The 26,034-nt window shown below is 47.1% G+C and overlaps 3 protein-coding genes across 3 annotated transcripts; 1 reads left to right on the top strand and 2 right to left on the bottom strand.

The window, feature by feature from the left end:
• Window positions 1–13,215: 13,215 nt before the first annotated feature.
• LOC135375287 (uncharacterized) lies at window positions 13,216–16,986 on the bottom strand. The gene is made up of 2 exons (XM_064608028.1): window positions 15,900–16,986; window positions 13,216–15,359 (listed from the first exon to the last, which is right to left on the bottom strand). The coding sequence occupies exons 1-2, from the start codon at window positions 16,984–16,986 to the stop codon at window positions 13,216–13,218; spliced, it is 3,231 nt and encodes a 1,076-aa protein (XP_064464098.1).
• A 17-nt stretch (window positions 16,987–17,003) lies between these two features.
• On the bottom strand, window positions 17,004–19,311 carry LOC135375286 (uncharacterized). Its single transcript, XM_064608027.1, has 2 exons — window positions 19,246–19,311; window positions 17,004–18,266 (listed from the first exon to the last, which is right to left on the bottom strand). The coding sequence occupies exons 1-2, from the start codon at window positions 19,309–19,311 to the stop codon at window positions 17,004–17,006; spliced, it is 1,329 nt and encodes a 442-aa protein (XP_064464097.1).
• A 3,900-nt stretch (window positions 19,312–23,211) lies between these two features.
• LOC135375284 (uncharacterized) lies at window positions 23,212–24,279 on the top strand. Its single transcript, XM_064608026.1, has one exon. The coding sequence runs from the start codon at window positions 23,212–23,214 to the stop codon at window positions 24,277–24,279; it is 1,068 nt and encodes a 355-aa protein (XP_064464096.1).
• Window positions 24,280–26,034: the final 1,755 nt, after the last annotated feature.

Below are 26,034 nucleotides of genomic sequence, written 5' to 3'. Positions count from 1 at the left end.
CACACAAGACATGGTGTTGACCCACACTGTTTTCACTGTCACCCAACAAAAATGCAAGGATTGCAGGTATGATGTGCTGCAGTGACAGATTATATTTCATATTATAAAACAACACGTGCATAGGGTCTGACCATTCAGGTTATACCCGATGCCACCCTGTCCATCGCGCAGCAGACGACACTGCCGGCGGTTTTCTCAAATGAGGTTTGAGCATGACGTCATACACAATGTCCAATCGGGAGGAGGTGCATTCGTCCCGGCAAACGCTTGCGAAGGCAAATACCGCCATTTTGGGCTTGCCGTCGGCCTGCAGCGCTCACTCAGGGCACAGCGTATTCTCCGCCATTAAGTGTTAATAAACGTGAATATTGACGGTGTACGACTCGCTAAAAGCGCAGAAAATCAGCTCTGGCCTATGCAATGTAAAGTCTAGAATTACAGTAAGTGCGAGCCGTTCCTTATCGGGGTGTACTATGGAAACTCCAAGCCCGTCTGTGCAAACATCTTCCTTCAGCCTTTTGTGTCAGAGCTGAACGACCTTTCGATGAGCGGATTGCGCATAGGTGACAGTACTGTGCGAGTTAAGCTTGCATCTATTGTTTGCGATGCACCAGCGAAGGCGTATGGGATCAAAGGTCACAACGCCTACTTCAGCTGCACAAAATGTATGACTGAGGGAAGCTATAAGCATGGTCGTGTTTGGTTTCTTGACCTCGGCGCTCCACTAATGACGGACGAATGTTTCCGTAATCTTGGAAATGAGGAGCACCACGTACGCGAGACAATTTGGAAGGATTTGCCAATTGACCTGGTGAAAACCGTCCCCTTGGACTACATGCATCTGGTATGTCTTGGCGTTGTTCATAAGCTTCTCGTGCTCTGGATTAAAGGCGAGAAGCCCTACCGTCTCAGAAGTGTCGTGAAGGACCAAATATCCCTTGAGTTTCTAAAGGTTGAGCCGTATGTGTGCTCATATTTTGGAAGAAAGCCTCGCATGCTGACAGAATTAGACCGCTGGAAGGCTACAGAGTTTAGAATGCTTGTACTGTGTATCGGACCAATAGTTCTGCAGTCAAAAGTTTCAGGGGCCCATCTTTCTAACTTGATGGTGTTGCACACAGGGATAACAATTGTGTGCAGTCCTCTTTTTTGTGAGCAGTATATTGTTTATGCGGAGAAGCTGCTACGGCATTTCGTTGAAGTCTTCATCACCCTGTACAGAGAGGATAATGTGTCGCACAAGGTTCATAACATGATCCACCTGGCAAATGACGCCCGTGAACATGGCCATCTAGATACATGGAGCGCCTTTCCATTTGAGAACGCAATGTAGAGTCTAAGGGGGATTTTAAGGAAGCCAGACCGCCCTTTAGAACAATTGTACAACCGTGTCATGGAGGAACGAAAGCTTGCTCACGTCACCACCTGCTCTTCACGGAACGGTACGCAGTATGGCATGACCCATAGTGCCGGACCTCTACCAGTGGGCTGTAGGGGACTGGAATACAAAAAAGTGACAGTCTTTCAAAAATTCACATTGCAAACAAACAAACGTGATCGCACATGTGTGATGACCAACGGGTCCATTGTGCATATCGAAAACGTTGCCTTTAGCTCCACTACTGGACAGCTGGTTGTCATTGGGAGGAAATTTTTGAACGTATCCGACTTATGCGATCACCCATGCAAGTCATCATAATTTGGGATTAGGCTAGTGCACGGTCTTTCAGCGCTGACTGCTTGGCCACTGAGAGATGTCTTTCAAAAGTGTTAGAGACTACCTTTCAAGAAGTCGTTCGCCATTTTCCCACTGCTTCATTTCCAATTATGGGCCTAATGGACAGACCAACCCATCGGGGTCACAGTTGTTTCCCAACGTAACGCTATATGTTATTTTTTTATATTTTGTGTTAATGCCGTGAAGCATCAGTGACTATGGTTGGACGTGTGGGGAGAGGACAACAGGAAGGAGTGGGGGACAGTGGGGGGTTAATATGCATCCTTGATTGACACTCGTCTCGAAAGTCTTTGCAATACCTCATACAGCACAGCCGGTGACAGGATTCGAACCCGTGTCATTTCCCAGTCTCGTCACAAAAAGCGATCATCCTAACCACTGTGCCATGGGAGCTGGTTCTCGGAGACGCTATTAATGATAATCACTTATGCAGCAATTTGTTACAAATGTTTCTGAATTTTAATTTTTTATGCATAGTTCACATTTTAGCTTTTCGTTAGGGAACAATAAATTTCTTGTTGTGAAGTTTCCTGATCAAGAAGAAAGCATCGCCACTGTCCACATTAATTGGATGGCAGGGGAGAAACGTCTTTGGCCAAACAAGAAGGATCCGTCAAGGCTGCGTCAGATGGTAATACACGGCGCAAGATCACAACAGAGCTGGGCTAAGCACAACTGTATTGTGCTTTCGTCATTTGGTAAGTTGTAATATTTACAGCACATGTACAAGTATGCATGTAACATTATAAATCTTGGTGCTTTTTGTGCTTGTGCTTTTTATATTATATTATTTATATTATAGATACACAAGGAGGAGCACCGCAGAAACTAAACAAGGCTCAAGAGAGATCTGACCTTTCGACCGATATAGAGCTGGGTCGGGGCAAAAGAAGAAAGCGGAGGACTGCCAAAAATATCGACGAGGCTTACGGTGAGATGCCTTTATGATGAGGACAGGGAAACAGATTCAGACTGTAACAGCTATGTACCCCCAAGGCCACCTACACCCCCAACGTACATGGATTTGTCTGGCCCTGGAACCGCAAGTGACTGCGCACTGTAGAGTAGTTCTTGTTCCGGGTGCTCTTCACAACAGTGTGACAGATGTCCCTAGTCCTTTGAATTATATGCATGAGTTGACTTGCAATTTAGCTTTTTTGTCAGTTGTAGAATTTGTGATTCTACCTTGTCCTTTGTCTGTGCGACAACCTATGTATGCAAGCTTCCACAAATTCGAGAGTCCTCTTTGCCTGTTAGTAAAAATGAAGGGTGAGATGTCTAAGTTTAATTCAACGCGTATGCAAACAATATTGAAATGAGGAATTGCTGGTTGTATTATATCACCATGAATATAACGTCTTTGTTTCTTACTGCTTTTGGTTTGAGACAATCACTTGGCCAATAGTAGGTCGAACTTATGCAGTGCTACACCATTCCGACTTTCCTTCCCCCCAAGGAAACGTACTGAGATTGGACCAAGCTTGGCAAGAGTTTGGTTGGCCAACCTAGCCGTGCTAGGGCAAGTAGACCTATGCGCCGATGGCACTTTGACCGGCGGCGGCGTAGAGCCGGTTTCGTCACAGGCGGCGGGGGCGGTGTCAGCGGCGCGAGGGCGTAAACGCGTAAGCCGTTTACAAGAGTACACAAGCACTGGTGGCCTGCGAGGTGTATACTGTCTAGACTACAGTCGACACCACATCCAAAAAGGTTTCACCTTTATTCGAAGAAAAAAAAAGTCTAACCGTATCAAATTTATAACGAACAATAGATATACTTTGATCACATTTTGACTAGAACAAGCCGTGAAAGCCCGTGATCTGTGCACAGTAACATGGTTGCACATGGTTTTTACAGAGGGCCTAGTCGTCATGCACCAAAATCAACCCGGCCAACGGGGGGAGGAGAGGCAACGGCCCCCTTGCGCCCCCTTCGCGATGCCCATGGGGATCAACCTAATACTATCACGAATGAATGAAAACAACAACGACAGTAGTGACAGGATAAGAGCCACAAAGCTCAAGCGTTTTCTACACGTTTCCTTTTACTAATGTTTTGCATTCGTTCGGCAACGGTGAGAAGACTTTCATGTACCAACATACTCACTTATCGAAGGGCTTATCTCCATCCTTCTCTTTTGCGTTTGTCAGGCACTCATCGCAGAACAAATTAGGGCCAATCTTCCCCCTCTTGTCACCGTCTTGAAAAACTAAGGCACCAAAGTAACGCCACACCGCGTTCGTTGTAAATGCACTTGAATTCTTATCAACAGAAACAACGACACAAGCTTCAAAAACGGAGATCCAGTCTCTGAGGCCATGACTGTTCTACGTTCTACGCGCGAGGCTAAGACCGGCAGAAGTGCGCGAAACCACTTTGAGCTTCCGCTCCGCAGCAGAACCGATCGGAGCATTGAACGCGCGCGGGACATCGGCGCGCCGGTCTGGCGCCAGCGGCGGCGTCAGCGCGCGGAGAAAAGGCGGCGGCGGCGGCGCACAGGTCTATTGGCAAGTGCTTGGCAACGAGCTCGTTCTTGGTATAGGTCTGCCCCCAGGCTTTCGGCTTGCGAAACCACGCTCTGCCTGTCACTATGCAAGATTGCGCCAACGTTGGCTTGCCGAAAGAGTCGTTGGCCAACTGTCATTCGACTTTTTGCCAACCGTCAAAGCGTATTTTCTTTATTACTTTTTCTTTTTTCGAGTAGCAGCTGCTTTGTTTTCGGTTTGTTTGCAGTGCAGGGCCAGTATATTATACAAAACTCTCAATAGCCCGCCCGCGAATCGCTGCACAACGTCGTTCGACAACAACTGTGAGCGACATCATCCCGACGTTGCTCCAAGTTGCATGGCCGACTTAGTCGCATGCCGATCAAGAACCGACCACTGGCCGATGGTTGGCAGTCGGCACTTTCCACTTGGGCATCACTGTTCTTCCATTCGTGTTGACGGCCGGGAAATTAGTGGCACAGAGCTTTCCTCGCATTTAGCCGTCACTTTGTCAGGTCACTTAATTGGCACCAGTGACTACACTCTTCCATGATGAGTCCCATGCTGAGTGATTGTTTCTTGGTCCGACTGACGTACCCGAAGTACTTGGCACCATTAAAGGGACTATGAAATTTCCCGAACCCCCATACTTTTTTTTCGCTGGAAACTGTTCTTCCCGCAAATAAACTGATATGCCACAAATTTTTCCGGGCGAAATCGCTCCACTCTGCGAGGAGCGCGTGCCCGAAATGTCTTTTCCGCGTTCCTCCTCTCCCGCGCACATTCTCCCGTCGATGGTGTAACTGTGGGGACCATGGTAGGGACCGCACTTCTGTGCCCCGTTACGTCACCGGTGTTGCGCAATGGCAAGCAATGCTGTGAGCTGTCGAGTGTCGCCGTCCAGTCGCACATAGAAGGTCAAGGTCACAAGGTCTCTGTGCGCGTCTGAGGGTTGAAGTTGAAGCCTTACGCTTTCTTGGTTGGAGGCGTTCGGATAACACGTTATAATGAACAGCTTTTGCGTGTGAACCGTTTACTACAGTTGAGCTGGCAAGTATGACATGTGAGCTGTACTTTTTCATCGAATGGATCGAATGTATTCGTCCTCTGCACTGCGGCCGTTCACAACAAGGAACTCAAGTGCCTCCGTGGCTTTGAGAGTTTTGCTAACGATTTACGTGGGCCTCTAGCGATTCACCGCAACGTGTATTGGTTGTATCGCCGTCACCAATGGAAAGTGTCTGGTGGTTGCTTTGCATTGCAGTTATATTTACGTCAGTTGCAGTTATGTTTACGCGTTGGCAATCTGACAACAAAGGAAGTGCTTTGTGAAGTGCGACTGTGATATTTGGAAGACGCCCCCTTTGTTGCTCGATTTGTTTGCACGAATTATCGTAAAAGGCTGGGTGGTCTAATGTTTTGTTTTACTTTGTTTCAACTCGTGTTCTTCGTCATCATTACTGTTATTATTCAAAGCAGCTTCGTGGCCTCAGGCGATTTTGATTTACTCTGCATTTATTGTTCTACAGATGGCTGTATTTCCTTCCGTCGAAGGACTTCTTGTATGCCTAAGATTATGTTTCATGCAAGAATTCATTTATGAGCACGTCACGTATTCTGTATTCAATGTTGAGCACGTCGTAAATCTGAACATTTAGCATTGCCAACCATCACGCGTACAAAAACTCAGCTGTAGCGTATTGTGCAAGAGTATTCTGCACATCGTATTTATTTCTGATAAGTGTTTGCCGTTAAACAAATTTATCGTTCAACCAGGTTTCCAATACTGTGTAATGCATCCATAACCCTAAGACTGGGGGACACAATCTCACGACACCAGTTCGCCTGCTTCATTGCCCTCTTATATTATTGTGTTAGGTAAGCTTGAAGTCACCAGTTGAGGTAACTGGAAAGAAGCAAAAACCTCCAGTAGTCACGTAGCATGCCCAATATTTTGCAATTAGAAAAAAGACAAGCGATTGCTACTATTTCAAGCAAACTGCTTGTTGGTCTTCTGGCAGAAATCTGCTTTCTTTGTGAAAGAACTGTTCCATTTGCCACTGGGACACACTTGTATGTGCGTCAAGGACGAGGGCATCAGGCTCAAAAGCTGAAATGTCGACATTTAGCTAAAATAGTACAATAACTAAGACCTCTACATGTACACATTATATGCTATACATGCATAATTTTTATTTTTAATAGAACATAGGATATGTTCTATTTTACACCGTCACACAGCTCATCTAACAACTGTATTGGCACCAGTGTTACCAGCAAATAAGGGCTGAAGTAGCTGCACGGCATAGAAATCATAAGGAGAGAGAGCATAGTTTCATGATTTCTATGCTGCACGGCCTTGAAGGATGCCCAGAGCAAGTTGATCTGGTTGAACACAGCAGTACACCACTGGTATGATCATGGTTGATAGGTTTATTTTTTGGTAGTGTGAAACAAAGCGCAGAGTTGTCGCAGGAACAAAATCTCATGAGGACATAGCGCATCAAAGGTAGGTTCCTTTAATTAAGAGGTGACCTGCAGAGCACTTGCTGTAGTTGTCCTCGCATGTTACCTTGGTGAATGACTTCAGCTGCCATACACATGGGCTGCTCTGATTTGAGAGAAGAAAATAACACAGTATACAACTCCAGTTCTGGTGAATGCAAATGATCTAATCTAACTGAGCAATGATTATAAGATAAAATGCGTAAACAAGAAAATGTCCCCCTCAATATCATATTTGTGCACCTGATACAGCAAACTGTAAATCAAATTAAAAAAAAAAGGTTAAAAGACTTGGGAACAATATACAGAGCCCGAATGGTAGGCATGACACTGCATTAAAGGGGAATCTGGAAAGAGGGTGAACAGCATTTGTCTGCTCTGAATAGTGGGTTACAATGATCATGCTGTCTCACCTAAGGGGTTTCAGGCCACCTGAGTTTAGGGACTAGATTCGGTAACTTCTATTTTCTTTTTTTTTTATACTCTCTCTGTGCAGTAAGCGGCGGCAAGGTTCAGGGTCACGCAGATGAGAGTTAACCCATTCACGCAATCTTGAAATCTATGATAGCATTTGAACCACACGGACTGAGAGACCTTTGTTAGCCCCAATAATGAAAAATACTCACACCTTTGCGCTGTTTAGGTGGATGTTCTTTCCCCGGTGTGGACAGGTATTGTGATGGTGCTACACCTTGATTCAGACGACGCTGAGCTCGTTATCCGGTACGTTGAAGAGATTCAGCGTACCCTTCGTAAATTCGATCATGCAAATTCCGCTACAAACACGATCAGTCGATGGCACCACATCGTCTTTCCACTCCCGCGGTCCGATTGCTTTGTGGCATCAAAAGCCGCCCGTCTCTCCACTGGGAAGCATGAGACATTGGATACCAGGCGAATATTGACGTAAATTAGGGCAACCAAATATCCAACATCGTCTCGGCATGTCGACGAAAACCACAGGATGCGACTATGCGACTGCGATAGACTGCGACCATCGCGCGGAAGCTGCCGTCATGGAGATTTCCACTCCCGAAGAATGCATACGCGGGATCCTACGGCGCATGCTCCTGGCGGGATCCTTCGCCGGGAGCCGGCCGTGGTCCCGTCAAGTTGCCCGCTGTGTCTCCGCTCGGCAGCTCGCCACGGCGCGGCGCCAGCTGTCCTCCCTTCGCCGCTTCGTTTAAATTCGCTCCCGAAAATACTCCTCGCTTGATGAAGGTAAAATTTTTGTTCTAGACTCGGAAGGAGGTTTTCTTTCTGATGAAAACGAGAAAAAAATAACTTCATAATCCCTTTAAGCTCTTGAACAATAGCAAAGTCGTTGATGCTTTTGGTCTAAGTGTAAAGAGCATTAGACATGCTGCCCACACTATTGCTTCCCGTCTTTCACACATCATAAATCTTGCATGCATCCAATGAGGTAGATTTCCGGCGAAAATGAAAATTGCCAGTGCAACCCATTTTCAAAAAAGGTGATCGGGACAGGCTCCCGGCCGATCCCTATTCTCCCACACTTCTCCAAGGTCAGGCAGAAAATAATCTACAAAACGCTGTCGCTTTACCTTGAACACAACATTCTTTCACCGAAATAGTGTGGATTTAGTCAACATAAATACACAGAACTTGCACTCGTCGTGCAGAAAGAATTAATCTTGCACAATTTTGAAGCAAAGAACGTCACTCTGGGGGTCTTCGTTGATTTCTCCAAGCGTTTCACACAATTAATCATAATAGACCCGTTGCTCTGGGCCAGGTGGCACGAGTGAGCAGCAAGGTCAGCGTCCCAAATTATGCAACAAGCGGTAGTTTAGCAGACGACGCTGCACTTTCAAATACACGGTCTCGTGTTCGCACTTTTCAAGAAGCACCACTTTTTCTGTGGATTTCCTACAGGTTTTGTAGCATTCCTTGGCACCATACCGTTTGAAACACCATGCAAAACCCGCTGATGAAACGACTTAGTGTTGGGATACGTGGCCGTTTGGGCCCGAAATGTGTGGAAACTTCACTGCAACGGCCCTATACTGCTCTAGCCAAATTAAACCACTACGGGGTCCGCGGTTCCACCCTTCTTCTCTTTCAGTCTGACTTAGCTCATCACTACCAGTTTGTCTCTATTAATAACACTTTCACTTCGGAGCATCTTTGCATTACAACGGGGGTTCCTCAGGGCAGCATTCTCGGACCTGTTTTGTTCCTCATCTAAATAAATGACATCACTACACTTCATCCAAATATTGTTCTTTATACGGACGATTTGTCACTCCTAGTTACTGGAAATACATATCACGAACGCTTCATGAAGCAAGCTGTGTTCTTGGAAACATTACTGACTGGGAGCAGCATAGCCACTTCTCCATAAATGCTGAGAAAACTGTCGCCACCTTATTTGTTCCACGCGGGCAATTTGTCAGCTCAACTATGTATTTGTACGTGGGAGGGTCAAAGGTGCGATTCGCTGAATGCATAGAAATTGTTTGGCGTCACCTTAGACAATAAGTTGCTTTGGCACCACCACGTCTCTGAAATAGCATCCTAAATTAGCGAGGTTCTCGGCGCATTAGGTACATATTGCCAAGCTGGTGCAAGCCTGTGCTTTACCAGACACTAATTCACTCACGTTAAAGTTATTGCACTCTTCTCTGGAGATCTGACACCAAAAGTACTCTCCATCATCTATTCTTACTACAAAAAAGCAGAAAAAATAGGCGATGTCAAGTTGCCGATGGTGAGTAAATCAAAGAGTGATATTAAACGGTAGGAACAACTTATTTATTTACACATGGTAAACAAGACTTTCGTGCACGAGAGTGCACTTTTTCAGGTTATATTTTATTCAGGTTTATGTTTATATTTTTGTAATCTGAAGAAGTGCAGTCTCGTGCACGAAAGTCTTGTTTACCATGTGTAAATAAATAAGTTGTTCCTACCGTTTAATATCACTCTTTGATTTACAAAAAAAAGCCCTCAGGTTCATCGAGGGGATTCCATATGATGCCACGGCTCAAACACTGTTTCGCAAGCACGGCATTCTCCCCGTATTTCAGCACTTCCCCTCTCGTCTAGCCTTATATAAACAGTCTGTAAAAACAGTATATGAGTTATTCACCCTCGCCAATGTTCCACTCAGCGCTCAACATTTTCCGTTCGCAACGCGGAGAGATTCATTGAGCTTTTCTCTCGAGCCAATTATGGAACCCAAAGGTTGCAGTCTTCAGTACCTCGTCTTCTGAACACTTCGCACCGAAATTGTGCTGACATACACACAATATCCTTTCGTGCTTTAAAAGGAACATTTAAAGGAAACGAGTTAATTTTTTTGTTAGAAACCCTATAGGTAAATCGTGCACAGTCTGTTATTACTTTATACTTATTGATTTACGTGTTCTGTCTTCCCTAGAGCACATCACCCTTCTAGTGACAGTGTGTTCTTCGCTATTGTTATAGTGTGCATGTCTACTCGTTAATAGATTAACGCTTACATATGTAGTGTATATATGTTAATGATGCATAGGCCATTGCATATGAATGTACTGGCTTGATTTGCTGCTACTGTAGAGGAGTCGACGCAGCCTTCAAGCCCTTCGGTTTTCCGCTTCGACTCCTCCCAAATACTAATGGAAATAGAACGTTTATGTGTGTGTGTATGTAAAGCTGATACTCCCAAAAGGTGTGCTTCCAGTAAAAGACTGCATCTGAAAGCTCACAGTCTGCCACACACAAGGACGGCCCAATATCTCCTAATTAATATTGGGACCCTGCCCTTACCATGACTTTGCAGCAGAGGAGTTACAAACAGGTGCTACATCAAAAGTAGCATATACTTCTCCACTACCACAAATATATCCTCTTGTTTCTGTTAACCACTCTTTGTGAAGCACGCTAGTCAGTTCCAAACTACAGGTTTAATTCTAATTATAGTTTCTCTGTATAGACATTGCGCTACAGTCACTACAAAAGAAAATCCGAACTCGAAGGGACTTGCAGACATCTGTGATAGAGCAATTAGACATGGAAGAACGAAATGCAGAGAAAGTTTATCCATTTTGCATGAGAGGTGCACCGAACAAGGCGCTTCCGCAAAATTCCAGATGAAACCTAGGGCTCTGTGCTTTTTTGTGGGAATATCGACAATTATGCACAATTCATTGGATAATTCTGATGATCAAATTCTCGATTATGAGTCGAATATCAAGAATATCCAAAGCTGAATAGTTGCACCTCCTTCGACAAGATGCAGGGCGGCTGCATCCTATAAGTCAAATCTACACAGCACATTGTCCTCACCTCGAGTTCCCTCACAACCTCAAGAGGATCGAGTGGTTCCCAGAGTTGCGGCCTCACAGCCGCATTCAACAAGGCTGCTGCAGAAGCAGTTGCAACCCTCTTGCTCATTTTTCGTGCGGCGCTTAGCCGATGCATGAATGTACTCTGAAAATGATAACGCTCTACAGAATGCACTATCCAGTGATTTATTTGTATCATAAAAAATATAAAAGTGCAAAAAATTATATAACCTTCACTATAACCAATATGGTAAAATGAAATTTGTCATTGTTCTCACAACATGTAGTTCTGGCTGAATTATTTCTATCATTCTAAGATAGCTATCAGAACCACCTTGCCCACACATTCCTTGGTTGTGCTTGAGCCAATTTCGTTCCGGCCTTTGCTTTATCCCGCAGCAAGTATGGATATTCTTGTGCCAGAGCGCTTGTTAATGCTGCATACTGCCAGCGTTGGTCTGCTGAATTCTTATCTGCTATTAGGTTTTCGCTAAAAAAGGAAGATTGCCCGAGTGTTATTGCAACTTGTAAGAAAAGCAGGTACATACTCAGAGTTGATTATTTCGTGGTTGACCCGTAATGAGACCCTGGCATGCGTTTTCTCATCTAGTGGGTCACCGTTCATAATAGGAGCCACAGTAACTGAAAACCTTGGCAGGTCCTACTTCCATTTCTCTTGGTATCTCTGCAAGGAAGATGATCTTAACCGACAAAGTGTTACACATCATTTATTGCCGTGTAGCCTAGTAACAGCTGTTGTAAGCCACCAAGGCAAACTGCATTTTGGCATGAAGTCGTATCGGACACAGTAGAACATCTTTATATTGAACCCCTATATATTGAAGATTCAATACAGGGGACACCGGGGAACCTGCATACTAGATGCTAGGGCGCCTTTAACGTGTCGCTTCAGCAAACCATTGTTGTACGGTAAACTTTGAACCGGCAATGGAGCAACTGCCAGACCTAGGCCAGCCCAACAGGAGGAGAAAAGCTAACAGCGATGAACTCCCAGAAAGCTTTTACTAAACTCATACGTACGTCCGTACATGAGCAAAGCTAGGCACAAGTGAAAAAGAAAACCCAAGTTGTCCCACGCGCATCACCATGTCGATTACCACCTCGTCGTATTCATATACATTTTCAACATCCTCCCCCGCCGAATGACTGCAGTCATTCCTCCAAAGTCTCCAGGGGATACAGTAGCTGCACTGGCCGCCTTGTGATGTTCCCAGTTGGCAACTTGATGGTACAAGCTCGCACCTTGTCGTCTCGCCCTTTGTGGAGGGTCACTATTCGCACAGTCTTCCACAGGTTACGTGGTGTCCTTTCCTCGTGAAGAAGAGCCAGGTCTCCCTGCTTCAATGTGTGGTACCCCACCGGCTTGGAGATGTGGGCGGACCTCAGGTGAAGAAGATAATCCGTGCGCCATCGTTTCCAGAAATGGTCTGATACTCTCTGCCGATATCGCCATCGGCGGGAAAGATCTGTCACTGTCGACCGCGGCGGTGCTTGATCTTGACCGTTTGGAAGTGCGACCAATCGTCGGCCAATCAACAAATGAGCAGGCGTCAACGCAGCTGGTTCATCCGGCGATGCATGTAAATATGTGAGAGGTCTTGAATTTATCGAAGCCTCGGCGATTTGTAAAACGGTCATCATTTCCTCGAACGTTAAAGGGACTATGAAATTTCCCGAACCCCCATACTTTTTTTTCGATGGAAACTGTACTTCCCGCAGAGAAACTAATATGCCACAAATTTTTCCGGACGAAATCGCTCCACTCTGCGAGGAGCGCGCGCTGGAAATGTCTCTTCCGCGTTCCTCCTCTCCCGCGCATATTTCCCTGCCGATGGTGTAACTGTACGGACCGCACTTCGGTTCCCCGTTACGTCACCGCTGTTGCACAATGGCAACTCCCGATGAACGCATACGCGGGATCCTACGGCGCATGCTCCTGGCGAGATTCATCGGCTCGGCAACACGTCACGATGACGTGTTGCTGAGCCGGCCGTGGTCGCGTCAAGTTGCCCGTTGTGTCCCCGCTCGGCAGCTCGCCACGGCGCGGCGCTAGCTGTCCTCCCTTCGCCGCTCCGTTTAAATTCGCTCCCGAGAAATCCGCTCGCGCGACGAAAGTAAAATTTCGGTTCTAGACTCAGAAAAATGTCTTCTTTCGAACGAAACGAAGAAAAAAATCGTTTCATAGTCCCTTTAAGGACTGTCGCCCAAGGACTTTTCGGAGAGATTGCTTCATGGTGCGGACCAATCTCTCCCACCATCCACCCCACCACGCTGCCTTCTCGGCTATGAACCTCCACTTTATTCTATGATTGGCGAAATAGTCCTGCACTTCATTCTTCCGGACGTTGCTTTGGAGCTTTTGAATCTCACGGGACGTTTTTTTGAAGGTGAGTGCGTTGTCCGAGTACACGGTAGTGGGAAGTCCTCGACGGGCGATAAAACGACGGAACGCCAAAAGAAATGACCTCGCAGTGAGATCTGAGACAAGTTCCAGATGCACTGCCCGCGTGGTAGCGCACGTAAAAAGAGCAATGTATGACTTCGATGTTCCACTTCCGGAGCGCACCATTACTGAGCCCGCGAAATCCACTCCCACTACCTCGAACGGTTGGTTTCGAACAATCCTCTCAGGTGGCAATGGGGCGGTCGGAGCTGAAGCCGCCTGCAGGCGATGACGTGAGCAGGTGGCACATCGAAATATAATTTTCTTTGTTATTTGTCTGCCCTGTGGAATCCACCAGCGCTCTCGTATGTCGTTTAATGTATCCTGTAGTCCACCATGCAGGGCCCTCCTGTGACCTTGATCGACGACCAACTTCGTGAAGTGATGTTCGCGTGGAAGAATGACGGGGCATTTCACGTCCTCTGCTTCTGAACCGTACTGTAGCCGTGTCTGCAAACGAATAATCCCGCTGTCATCGAGGTAGGGTCGCAGCGCGGCGAGTTTGGATTCCGGTGCTACCGTCCGATCCGTCTGAAGCTGAGCAATTTCTTCCGCATAGTGTTCCGCTTGGGCCTGCTGCACCCAGAATTTCTCCGCTCTTTTCATTTCTTCATCAACCAAACAACCGGATTGTCGGTTTTCCGGCTTCCGCATGTTGTTCAGAAAACGAAGGATCCACGCAGTAACCCTTATCAGTCGTTGATAAGTGCTGTACTTGGCTGTATCAATTGGCGGTGGACCTGACGAAACCGAAGTGTGTAAGACGTTTGCTTTCCGGTTCCTTTTGTCATCTGCTCTGGTGTCCCACTCGAGGTCGTCGTCTGGCCAGCTTGATGGCTCGAGGAGTAACCAATCGGGTCCGTGCCACCAGACGTTGGTGCGAATTAGTATTTCTGCCGTTACACCTCTGGTTAGATAATCTGCGGGGTTCTCTGTTCCAGGACAATGCTTCCATCTCCGTCGATCAGTCTTTTGTTGAATTTCGTCGACACGGTTGCTTACGAACTGTTTCCATTCGGTAGGCGGTCTTCGGATCCACCAGAGGGCAATCATCGAGTCGGACCACATAAAGGACTCAAATTCAATGCCGCTGAAAATTCTTTTCAAGTTGTGCATCATTCTTGAGCCGATTAACGCCGCCATCAGCTCTAGACGTGGCAGAGTCAGCTGCTTAAGCGGTGCTACTCGTGACTTCACGAGAACAAATGTAGCAGTCGTCGATCCGTCTTCGTTCTGCCCTCGGAGGTACGCTACAGCACCGTAACCCTTCGGGCTGGCGTCGCAGAAGATATGGAGTTGAGGGTTTCTGCAACCACTGGGGAACATACAGCGATCCACGATGACCTCAGCCAGTTCCGGTAGTTCCCTGCACCATTGACTCCACTGGTCCTGCTTGTCTCTCGGCATCTCCGCATCCCAGCCAACCTCCTCAACCCACAAGGCCTGAAAAATCATTCTTGCTCGAACCGTGAAAGGGTGTAGAAAGCCAAGAGGGTCGTAAATCCTAGCCGATGCTTGGAGTACGTTTCGCTTGGTGCCTGCAACATGCACCGATTTAACAATTGAGTCCAAGCTGCACGCAAGTGTGTCGTTCCTTTTGTCCCAAACAACTCCAAGCACTTTTGTAACTGGATTGTTCTTCGTACTGCTCTCCTTCTCATGTCTGAAAACGCCTTCAAGCGCTGAACAGTTGGACGTCCATTTCCGCAGACGCATGTGGGCCGTTTCCATGACCTCATTGGCGTCGTTGTAAAGCTTCACTGCTGACTCCAAGTTTTGTGCTCCAGTCAGCAAGTCGTCCACGTAGAATGAAGACGCCAAGACGTCTGCAGTGTCCTTTAAGCCGCCGGTGACTTTACGAAAATGATGCTCCAGAGTCCCTGCTGGCAGGAACGGACTGGCCGATGTCCCAAAAGGCACCCGCCGCATGCGCCATTCCACCATTTTGGCGCTGTATGTAATGGTTTGTCGAAGTGGCACCTGATCAAACCACAAAAAACGTAACGCATCTCTGTCGCGTTCGTCCACGCTGATTTGCAAAAACGCTTTTTCGATGTCTGCAGTGATTCCAATCGGGACCAGCGGCATGGCCGAGTGGGCTAAGGCGTCCGCTCGTTGCTGGTAACCAAGGTCGTGCTGAAGACTGGGAGGTGGTGGGTTCGAATCCTACCGCCGGCTGTGCTGTCTGAGGTTTTCCCTGGGTTTTCCGAAGACTTTCCAGACGAATGTCGGCACAGTTCCCCCTGAAGTCGGCCCAGGACGCATACTAACCCCACTGTCCCCCACTCCTTCCTGCTATCCTCTCTCCGTCTGTTCACATCTGTACGTCGCTCATAGCCACAGTTGCTTCGCGGCGCTAATACCCAATTAAAAAAAAAAAAAGATTCCAATCGGATGCGTTCTGAAACGGAGTAGCGTACCTAACAAGTCGGGTTGAACCTTCGGCCCTTTTTCCAAGTGATCGTTGAGCGATGTACAGTTGCCAGAATGCGATGAAGCATCGAACACCACCCGCATTTTCGTAGTCGTACACTCGGGACGGATGACCTCACGATGAGGCATGTAGTAGATGCGTTCAGGTGTCTTTGCCTCTGAGATAGGTACTGGTTCCGCGTGGTCGTTCAACAAATACGCGCGAATGTTCTTGTCGTATTCTCTTACCAAGGCGTCGTTCACGGCGAGCCGTTTCACCAATCGATTCAGTCTCCTTTCTGCGACAGCACGGTTATCGTGCAGTGGGGCGTCGACGTTCTTCCATGGGAGGCGCACCTCATAACTGTCGTTTGCCATCTTTACAGTGCGCTGGAACTCTGCTAGCACGTTACTCGTGAATGCCGTCGGTGGGGCGCCTTCGTTGATGCCTGCATTTTCGATTTCCCACATCTGCCTTATTTCTTCATCTTGCAGGAACACGCAGTTCACGTTTGTTCTCAGCACGCATATCAGGCTGTCTGCTTGTTGCGCGACCAGAGCTTTCACTTGGCTTGGGCCTTGGAACGTCCATCCCAATATCGTTTCGATGGCAACGAGCTCTTCCTGCTTCCCGTAGCGCCGAATTTCGCCGGAGATCAGCTTCCAAACTTGATCGGATCCAATAAGCAGACTGATGCCATTTAGTTGCCGCATACCAGGAAAAGCCACAACATCGGCGATTAGTTCACCACAGTCCTGAAGTACAAGTACGTGTTCGTTGTCCACCGGCGATTCCTGGATATCTCTGCATATCACTGGTATGACGATGGCTGCTAGCTTGACGTCTTCGTGGGTGTACTGGCTTCGCACAGTCACTTCCACAACGCTTCGTTTTGCGGGCCGACACTCCGAGTCTGAGGCGAACGTGTTAATTCCGATCCAAACTTGGGCTACCTCCTTCAAACCGAGCTCCCTTGCTAGATCTTCCCGGATGAACGTTCGTGAACTTCCACTGTCAACTATCCCTCTGATATACTGGCACCTCGTACCCGACACAGTCCAGGCACGAAACGTTTGGAGGAGCACAGTGCTCATACTGGTCGCGGAAGACATCAGGACTGAAGTTTCTGTCGTTTCGATGGCGTTTTTGTCTTGAGTTTCCTTAGCGTGCGCGGCCGTCCAGTTGGGGTCGCACATTGTGGCAACGTGTCTTCCTCTGCATTTTGAGCACCTTCCCTTGTAACGGCATTCCTTTGAATTGTGGAACGCCTTCGTGCACCGAAAACTGCGCCTGTACTTGGCCACGTCTTCTTTTTGTCTTCCTGCGACATGTCTGCGTTGCAGTTCTCAGTGGCGTGAGACTTCGCCTTGCAAAAGAGGCAGTTCGTCGGGACAGTTTGGTTGTGCAACGCGAAAGCCGAGGGTGCACTGGCATGACCTTTTGCTCCCGTCTTCCGTTGGCCGGACGGTTTCTGATCCTGACGGTCGCAAAGTCCACTCCTTTCTCTGCTTTCAACTTCCGCCTTCAGGAAAGCCAACACCTTGTTCAGTTCTGCGGAAGCTGTGGAGGCAGCGCCTTCATCTTGTAACGTGGCGACTTCGTGTTCTGCTGGTGTTGCGGCGTCTCTCTGCATGCTCCGGAGGTTCAAACGATGGTACTCGAGCACTATGTCGGACGGTATTGCGGCCAGTAGGATTTGCGTCATCATCGAAGAGTAAGTCACTGTTGGTATGCCTAAAGAGCGTAAACCGCATATGTTCGTCTGCACGTAGTCGTGGAGTTTTCGCAAACCGCACGTGTCCGTTGAAGACTTAACATGTGGAAGCGTTCTAAGCTTCCCTAGGTACTGTTCCTCAAGCCTTCCGCGGTCTCCGAACCGTTGAGTGAGCAAAGCGATAGCGTCGTCGTACGCCGCTTCGGTCGTCTGCAGTCCTGATATGGCTGCCTCCGCTGTTCCGAGCAACAACGATCGAAGGTAATGGAATTTATCCGACTTGGTTAAATTCCTGTTGTCGTGCACGTTGGCCTTGAACTCATCCCAGAACGGCTGCCATTCTGTAAAATCTCCGCGGAACTTCCTCAGTTGAAGGCGTTGCAGCCTGACTCCGGTACTACGGTCAGGGATCTGTGGCGTCGGAGAGACTGCTGGTGTAGGCGTCGATGTAGTCGGTGGCAGTCGTTCGAAGGTGAGTCGTAGCCTTGCGATGCACTCTGTTATCCTTTCTTCATACTGCAGAACAGAGTCGTATTCACTTCTGAACGCTTCAGGAGCGATGCTGTCCTCCACTTCCCGATCCAAAACGTAAAGCTGCTTGCCGCATGTCGTGAGCTTCTCCAGTAGGGCGGTGATATTCTCTGCTGTGGCACTCTGGTCCTGAAGCGCAGCGGTAGCTTCGTTAATAATCTTCGTTGCTTGCGTTCTTCTCGCTGTCCGCTTAGCCTGTCCGCTTAGCCTGTCCGGTCGCGCTGACTGGTTTCGTGGTGAGCGGACGCTCCTCCAGCTGCTCCCGGATTCTACGCCCCTTCCACGCCGAGCGGCTTGCCTGCTTCGTCGTGTGTTTGGTTGTGTGTGTGCCTGGTGTTTCCTAAGGCTGCGGTCCAAAATTTATCATCTGGTATTCGGCTAAGCACAGTAAGTTACATTTTCTTTTATTTTTGGGGGGTTTTATGTAGGTTTACAGGCACACACAAAGGGGTGTCGTAGATTCCGTCTTAGGACTAACTTAGCGGCTGGGGCGGGTTCCCGCCTGCCACGAATTTTTTTGTTTTGTATAGCTTTAAAGCGGATATAAAGACAACGTTACGTTATTTTTGGGGGGTCGGGGGGTCTTTTCCAAAGTGTTGAACCGTTCCTTTTTCTTTTAGTGTCTGGGTTGTCAGTTTTTCGAGAAGTTTTGCCCGTGTTGTGAGCGTTACACGTTTTCCACGTGTTAGCTAATTGTGTTTTAGGCAGTTCTAAAGAATTGTGCTTTTTCGCCACTGTCGTGTTTCGTAAACAAGTTTGCGTGATTCATATTTTCGTGTTTTCGTAAATCAATAGCACCTTCTCCACTAGACGTGCATTTCACACGTAAAAGCAAGCATGGTTCAGTGGTAACCGCATAGTTTCGAACCACTAAAAAAGAGTTCTTGTCAGAGCACCTGTTTACTTATTCATCAACCGTTTTTGAGTATTTTGATTTACACGTGTTCCGTAGCGGTAGCACTAGTAGTACGTCCCTTCTTACATCTTTTTGTATAGGGGCCCGGTAACGTTTTCAATTTTGTACCCGAATTTAAAGTGCATATAGTTATGAGAACTGCGTTTGTCTTTCCTGGCTAGTAAGTGTGATGAGTTCCGCAGATGAGTCTACCGAGGTGTATCCCTTTACACCTGTTAACAAGTTAGCCAGATCGCCCGTTAAGGCGGAGGAGGGCATAGGTAAAGGCAAAAAGAGAATGTCTCAGGCAGGAGCGTCAGAGAGGCAGGCAGTAGTGTCTCAGACACAACAGTTAAGCTCAGAAAGTTTAAAGGGAGGTAGCAGAGTTTTAAACATGAAGTTGACAGAATTGAAGGCCGAATTCCTTAAACTGGAGGCTAACCTCACGAAGCCCGTTAGAGTTGGCTTAGGTAATATTTTCCTCGAGTACGAGCGTATTATCCGGGATACGGAACTGAAACTTGTGGAGGCCGTAACACGAGCCAACGTCACTCTGGACTTCAAGAGGGAAGCGGACCAGGTTGCCAAAGACCTGACTGAAAGAAATGAGAAACTAATTGAAGCTTGTGCAACTAGTGAGGAAAATAAAAGAATTCACGTCTTAATGTTTGAGGACGCTAAGGAACGTATTGACGAGTTACAGAACAGGAATTCAGACCTGGAACGATCAGTCTGTGAGACAAGAGTGAAGCTACAGATAGTTTCTGAGGAGGTGGAAGATCGTAGAACCGAAGTAAAAATGTTATCGGATAAAATAGAAAATCAGAGACCCTCATATGCACAGACGGCGACGGAGGGTGTAACCCGTACGAGCGTCCCGACACATAAAAAGGAACACGTCATGTTCGTACATCCGAGGGAGGGTGCTAAGAACGAAGATATAAAAACCAAGATTCAGGATAAGCTAGACCCAGTGTCTCTTGGCATCCCGGAAGTAGAGCTCCGTGACATAAAGAGCGGAGGGTTGTTAGTAAAGGCACAGTCATTGGAAGGCCTCAAGGCTATGGCAGAAGCCATGGGTACCGACAAGGAACTAGAAACCATGGTAAAGAGTTCGTTCCCATGGGTGAGGAGCACTAGAATAAAGCTCTGGGGGGTTGAGAGCAGGATTGAAGATGGTATTTTAAGGGAAGTCATTAACATAAAAAACGATTTGGATCTAACGGAAGACGAGTTCAAAATTCTCAGTCACGTTAAGCAGGGTGCATATAAAAACTATCTCGTGGAGGTCTCCCCCGAGAAGGCAGCTAGGATGATAGCCAAAGGACGGTTGCACACGGGTTGGGCCTCGTGCCTGGTGCAAGAAGTTTTCAACATCAGGGCGTGCTATAGGTGCTTATCGTATCAGCATGTCTCTCGGGCATGTACCGAGCAGCATGTCAGATGCTTTAGGTGTGGTGACGTGGGGCACCTGGCACGTCAGTGTACCCGTGCGCGAGGCTCCGACATGTGCGCGGCTTGTCAGAGGGAGAATGCATTGCGTGGTGCTGCACTTGGGGTTGAGCATTCGTTTGGCACCTTTAGGTGCCCTTTGTATCAAAGGGCATTAGACAGAACACGTCATAATGTTAAGAACTGAATTTAATTTTATATGTGGAAATTTGGTGCAACACAGACAATTCGTAATAATCATTATTCATGGATAATGTTCATCTCAATGTTTTGCAATTTAATGCCGGTAGGGGTAGGGCGGCCATGGACGCCATGATACAGTTTTGTACGGAGAATCAGGTACAGGTGGCATTCGTGCAGGAGCCATTTATTTCCTCTGAGGCATTTTTGCCACATGGTACCACGATGTTGCGTTGCGCTGCCGGGGCAAAAGTTGGTGTATTCTTATTTGACATTCAAGCAGACGTAATGCCTTACATGGTCAGGGAGGAGCTCATTGTGTTGGTCATCTCAGTTGGAGATGTGGAATGCATCTTCATTAATGTGTACATTAGCCCAACAACGGACATGATGTCAGTGTTACATGATCTTAATAGAATTCATCGTATATTTCAAAATAAAATGTTATTGGTAGTAGGAGACTTTAACGCTAAACATCAGTTATGGGGTGGTTCCAAGGACGATTGCAGGGGTGAGGATTTATTCAACTATATCTTGGCCAATGATATGGCAATAGTTAACAATCCAAAATCATTGTCCACATTCCATTCAAGGAATGGTGACTCTTGGATCGACGTGACCTTGGTAACAGTTAATGATTTCGATAAAATCACTAAATGGAATGTTCATGATTTACCTACAGCGAGTGATCACAGGTATATTACATTCACATGTTTTCACGAAAAAAACCCGGGAAGAATTCAATTAACTGCAACCGGAAGAAAAAGATGGATTAATGATATAATGGGGGATCAGTGGATTTCACTAATTAGAAGCCAGAGTATTAGGACAGTTGAAGACTTAGAATCTATAATTACTATTTTACAACAACGAATTGAAAATTATAGGGTCAGACATTTAAGATTTGTGAAGAAAAAAAATAAAAACGTTGAGTGGTGGTCTGATGATTTGACCGCATTTCGTAAACGGGTGCGTGCTATGCGCCGCTTATTTCAAAAGGCACGGGGTGATAGGAGAGTTGAGCTTAAAGATAAATATTTCAAACTCTTTAATGAATACAAGGCCAGGATTAATAAAGCAAAAATAGATTCAGTGAACAGGAGAATCAGCAGTATGAGTCCTGTAATGCCCTTCGGGCACAATTACAAAGAATTTATGGGCAAAGCCATTCATAGGAACATGATACCTGCCGTTACCCGGCCGGATGGAACACAAACAAAAGACTATGCTGATACATGTGTCGCTATCTTAGAAGCTATATTTGGGACTAATCATAACACTCATTCGATAGTAACGCAGTTAATTGGTGACAGGAGTTTTTCACAACATATAAAAGTGATAGACAAGCCTTTCGGGGTACAAGAGGTTAGTCATGCAATCAAACTCTTAAACAGGAGAGCCGACAAAGGCTTAGATTTCGTAAACGTAGAGATGCTAGGAATGTTTCAGGAAATACATGGTAATTTTTTAACATATATTCTTAATAAAGCATATCTATTCGGTATTTTTCCTCAGGCATGGAAAGAATGTAAGGTGATCCTGTTACCAAAAAAGGAGGTAGGACAGTTAAGCCCGAATGATTTTAGACCTATCAGCATATCGATGGGGATGGGAAAAGTTTACGAAAGACTATTACACGGCAGGCTTGAATCCTATCTGTACAGAAATAAGTTTTTCTCAGACAACCAATATGGTTTTCATCACAACAGATCATGTACGCTGGCACTGGACCGAATTATCTCCTCCCTGATCCGTGTTAGAAAACAAGGACGGTGCGCTGCTCTGTACGCACTGGACGTATCGAATGCTTTCATTTCAGTTCGACCCCACCATATAATACATAATTTGTCCGGCATTGACTTTCCCAGTAATTTGCTTGCAACGTTGTGTGATTTCGTACAGAATAGGAGCTATATGGTAATGACAACCAACGGTAACGTCGGCTTGAGGGGCGTAGCAGGATGTCCACAGGGGTCGCCACTAAGCCCATTACTTTGGAACGTTGTCATCAACGACTTACTCTCTAGACACATGCCGGAGGGTGTTGTCATACTGGAATACGCGGATGACATCACCATTATAGTGGAGGGGCACACCCGCAAGGAGGTCGAGATCAAGTCGCAGGCAGTAATCGACTCTGTTTTACAATGGGGAGAAAATATCAAAATCGATTTCAACGCAAAAAAAACCAAGGCAGTCATGGTGGCCAAAGGCAGCAAATACTTCGGGCGCCCACCCGTAGTTAAAATGGGATCAAGGTCAATAGCATTTTCTAATCAGGTTACGGTGTTGGGAGTAATAGTTGATAGTACGCTAAGTTTCATTCCTCATTTAGATAAAGTTAAGAATACGGTGGGGGAATTAACACTAAAAGTAAACAGGTTGTGCGCAAGGCACAGAGCTGACCGGTTTAGATTGTTTCACTCAATCTACAAAAAATGTATCGAGAGAATTTTGCTTTACGGGGTGGGGGCCTGGTACAGAGATGTTGACAATTCACACATGATAAGAAAATTAGACAGTATACAGAGAATTCCTTTATTGAAAATGTGTAGGGGCTACAGTACCGTTCCCAACGACATTTTGCCGGTCCTTTGTGGCGTAATACCCATTAGACAAAAAGCCTGGGCGGAGTGGGTGTCCTTTAGGATTCGCCAGGCTCACAAAGAGATACGTATTGGCGATGTTACCATCAGACCAGATGCAGTTGATGAGGACTTCGCAATTTGGGAGTTGCATCCGTTGCAACGAATAGCGGTGACCTTTGATCGAAAGGATCACACAGTAGGGAAAGGCTTGGAACTGTACACTGATGGCTCAAAAGGACAGGGCAGAGTGGGTGCTGCATACTGCGTCATGGGGGAGGGACAGGTGGAGAGATACGGGAAGGCCGCTCTGCCGTCTCATGCGTCTGTCTTCGAGGCTGAACTGGCCGCCATGGTTATGGGCATTAATGAGTTCACGCACAGTCGTTACACAGGGACTGTGCACGTTTACACAGACAGCCTGTCCCTTTTACAGGCCCTCAATAATCCCGTCCACACTAATGTGAGGGTGCAAAAATTAAAGGAATCCATTAAGGCAGTTGAACCCGGTATTAAATTTTGTTTCCATTTCGTGTACGGTCACACCGGTATTCTCGGTAACGAGATTGCCGACAGATTTGCAAACGAAGCGAGAGGGGGACGAGTGGACTGGCCGGTGCCCTACTCCAAGGAATCCATTAAAAACATCATATACGAACACGTAATGACTGAGTGGCAGGAGGGCTGGGACAGGGGGCATCATTGGTGCAGAAATTGGATCAAGAGCGTCCGAAAGGACGTGGCACCGACGCCAGATTATTTCATTACGCAGGCGCTGACGGGGCATGGGGGGTTCCCGGCCTACCTTGGGCGCTTCGACCTCCGTGACTCTACCCAGTGTGGTTGTGGCAACGAGAACGCCAACATTGAACACTATATGTTTCAGTGTCCTGAGACCCGGGGTCCGAGGGAGGCGCTTGAGGGTATCCTGGGGGGGCCGCTGGTGGCTGATAGACTTGTGTTCTTGATACATAGGCGCGGCGCTTTGCCGCAGCTGAGAGCTATAATTGAACGAGCTAATGACATGTAATTTTTTTTATATTTTTTTTTTATTTTTTTTAAAGATTTTCCAGCCATTACCGGAGTTGAGGCCCCAGTCAGCCGTCTCCGGTTTTTCGGGGGTGCCGGGGCGGGGCACTGATTGTACACAGGGCCAAGAGTGGTGCCCCTGGATAAGGAAGTCGGGACAGTAGGTGTTCGAGCTGTGGAGGCGACGTGAACAGTGACTGGACGAGTTGGACTTGTGCGGAGACTATCAAGGGCGCCCGGTGGCTGGGGGCAATTTCGCTGTGACTTTGTTAGTTGTGTGCTCGGTAGTGGCTCGGTCATAATATTATTTATCATTAAAGCAGTTTTTTTTTGTGTTTGTTATTAATCTGGATGGAGTTCCCTCCAGGATGCCATGTAAGTTTGTTTTTGTACAATGTTCTATATATGTACTTCAATCTTGTATTAGTACTTTTTGATAAAAGCTGCTGCCTTTGCTGTTCCCCGTTCCCTTGGCTGCGGTTTCGCGACTCGCAATCACCCTTCTCTCTTCCTTATTCATTTATCTTCTGCCTATACTAACCCTCTCTCATTTTACTTTCTCTTTTCTTAGCTGTTTCTTTTCTATCTTGAGACCAGGCCTACGATACCTTGTGTGGTGTGGGTCTGGGCTCTTTCTCTATCTCTACTTCTCTTTTCCTGAAAGTAATGTCCGCTTAGCCTGAAGCTTCTCTGGAACGTTGCTGTTAGGCATGGCGAAGGATTCGAACGTCGTTGCAGCTGCCGTCTTGCTCCCGGGTTTCGGCACCAAAATGTTGTACCGTAAACTTTGAACCGGCAATGGAGCAACTGCCAGACCTAGGCCAGCCCAACAGGAGGAGAAAAGCTAACAGCGATGAACTCCCAGAAAGCTTTTACTAAACTCATACGTACGTCCGTATATGAGCAAAGCTAGGTACAAGTGAAAAAGAAAAACCCAAGTTGTCCCACGCGCATCACCATGTCGATTACCACCTCGTCGTCTTCATATACATTTTCAACACCATTTTCTCTTATATGGGGTTCCCCTGCTTTATTTGCAGAGGTACAATCATTAGGTATTTAAAATTGGGACATACGTTCACGTCGGGACGATATGTAGAATTCTGTAGGACACGCAGGTGCCCACATCGCCTTGCGGGTTTGTCTTCGACACTACGCATGTGGCGAGACGGGTATCACAGTTCCTGAAAAGTGACGGTCTCGCACACTGCCACCACAACAAAACTATATCATCCAATTGCATGGGCCTGAAAACGCACTACTGCTACTGCAAATTCACTCGGTAAACGCAGTGACGGTCATCCCTCAAAATTAAACTTTAGTTCGGGGTGATGGGTGGGGAGTTTGGTCGCCGGGGGCGATACTCTACCGCATTGCACAAAAGGATCGAAGTCCTGTGGCGTCCAGAAAGGTGAAGCGAACTTTGATGGCAGAGCGGTGGTGCGCTGGATGTGGCCAGGGACCAAGCAATTTTGTAAGAGGGAGTCTAGCTCGTTGAGGGATTCGGAGAGTACGGATCGGGAAGGTTGGTAGCGTGGGCAATGGAGAAGAATGTACTCGAGATCTTCAACAGCACCGCAGTGGCTGCAGTGGCGAGAGGCAACTTGTCTCAAGCGGTAGCGACGTCACACTGCTTTTGAGCTGAGCTGCATGGTAGATGACATTGAAAACTGTTTGAAGCATGGGGGTCGGTAGAGGTTATCTTTTCTTTTAGCGAATGACGAGTATCCCTCCCCTCCAAGTTGCCTCAAAGCAG

Source organism: Ornithodoros turicata, unplaced genomic scaffold (assembly GCF_037126465.1).
Source record: "Ornithodoros turicata isolate Travis unplaced genomic scaffold, ASM3712646v1 ctg00000850.1, whole genome shotgun sequence".
Taxonomy (NCBI): Eukaryota; Metazoa; Arthropoda; class Arachnida; order Ixodida; family Argasidae; genus Ornithodoros; species Ornithodoros turicata.
The sequence above is the reverse complement of the archived record's forward strand: the minus strand, read 5'-3'. Positions and strand labels throughout refer to the sequence as shown.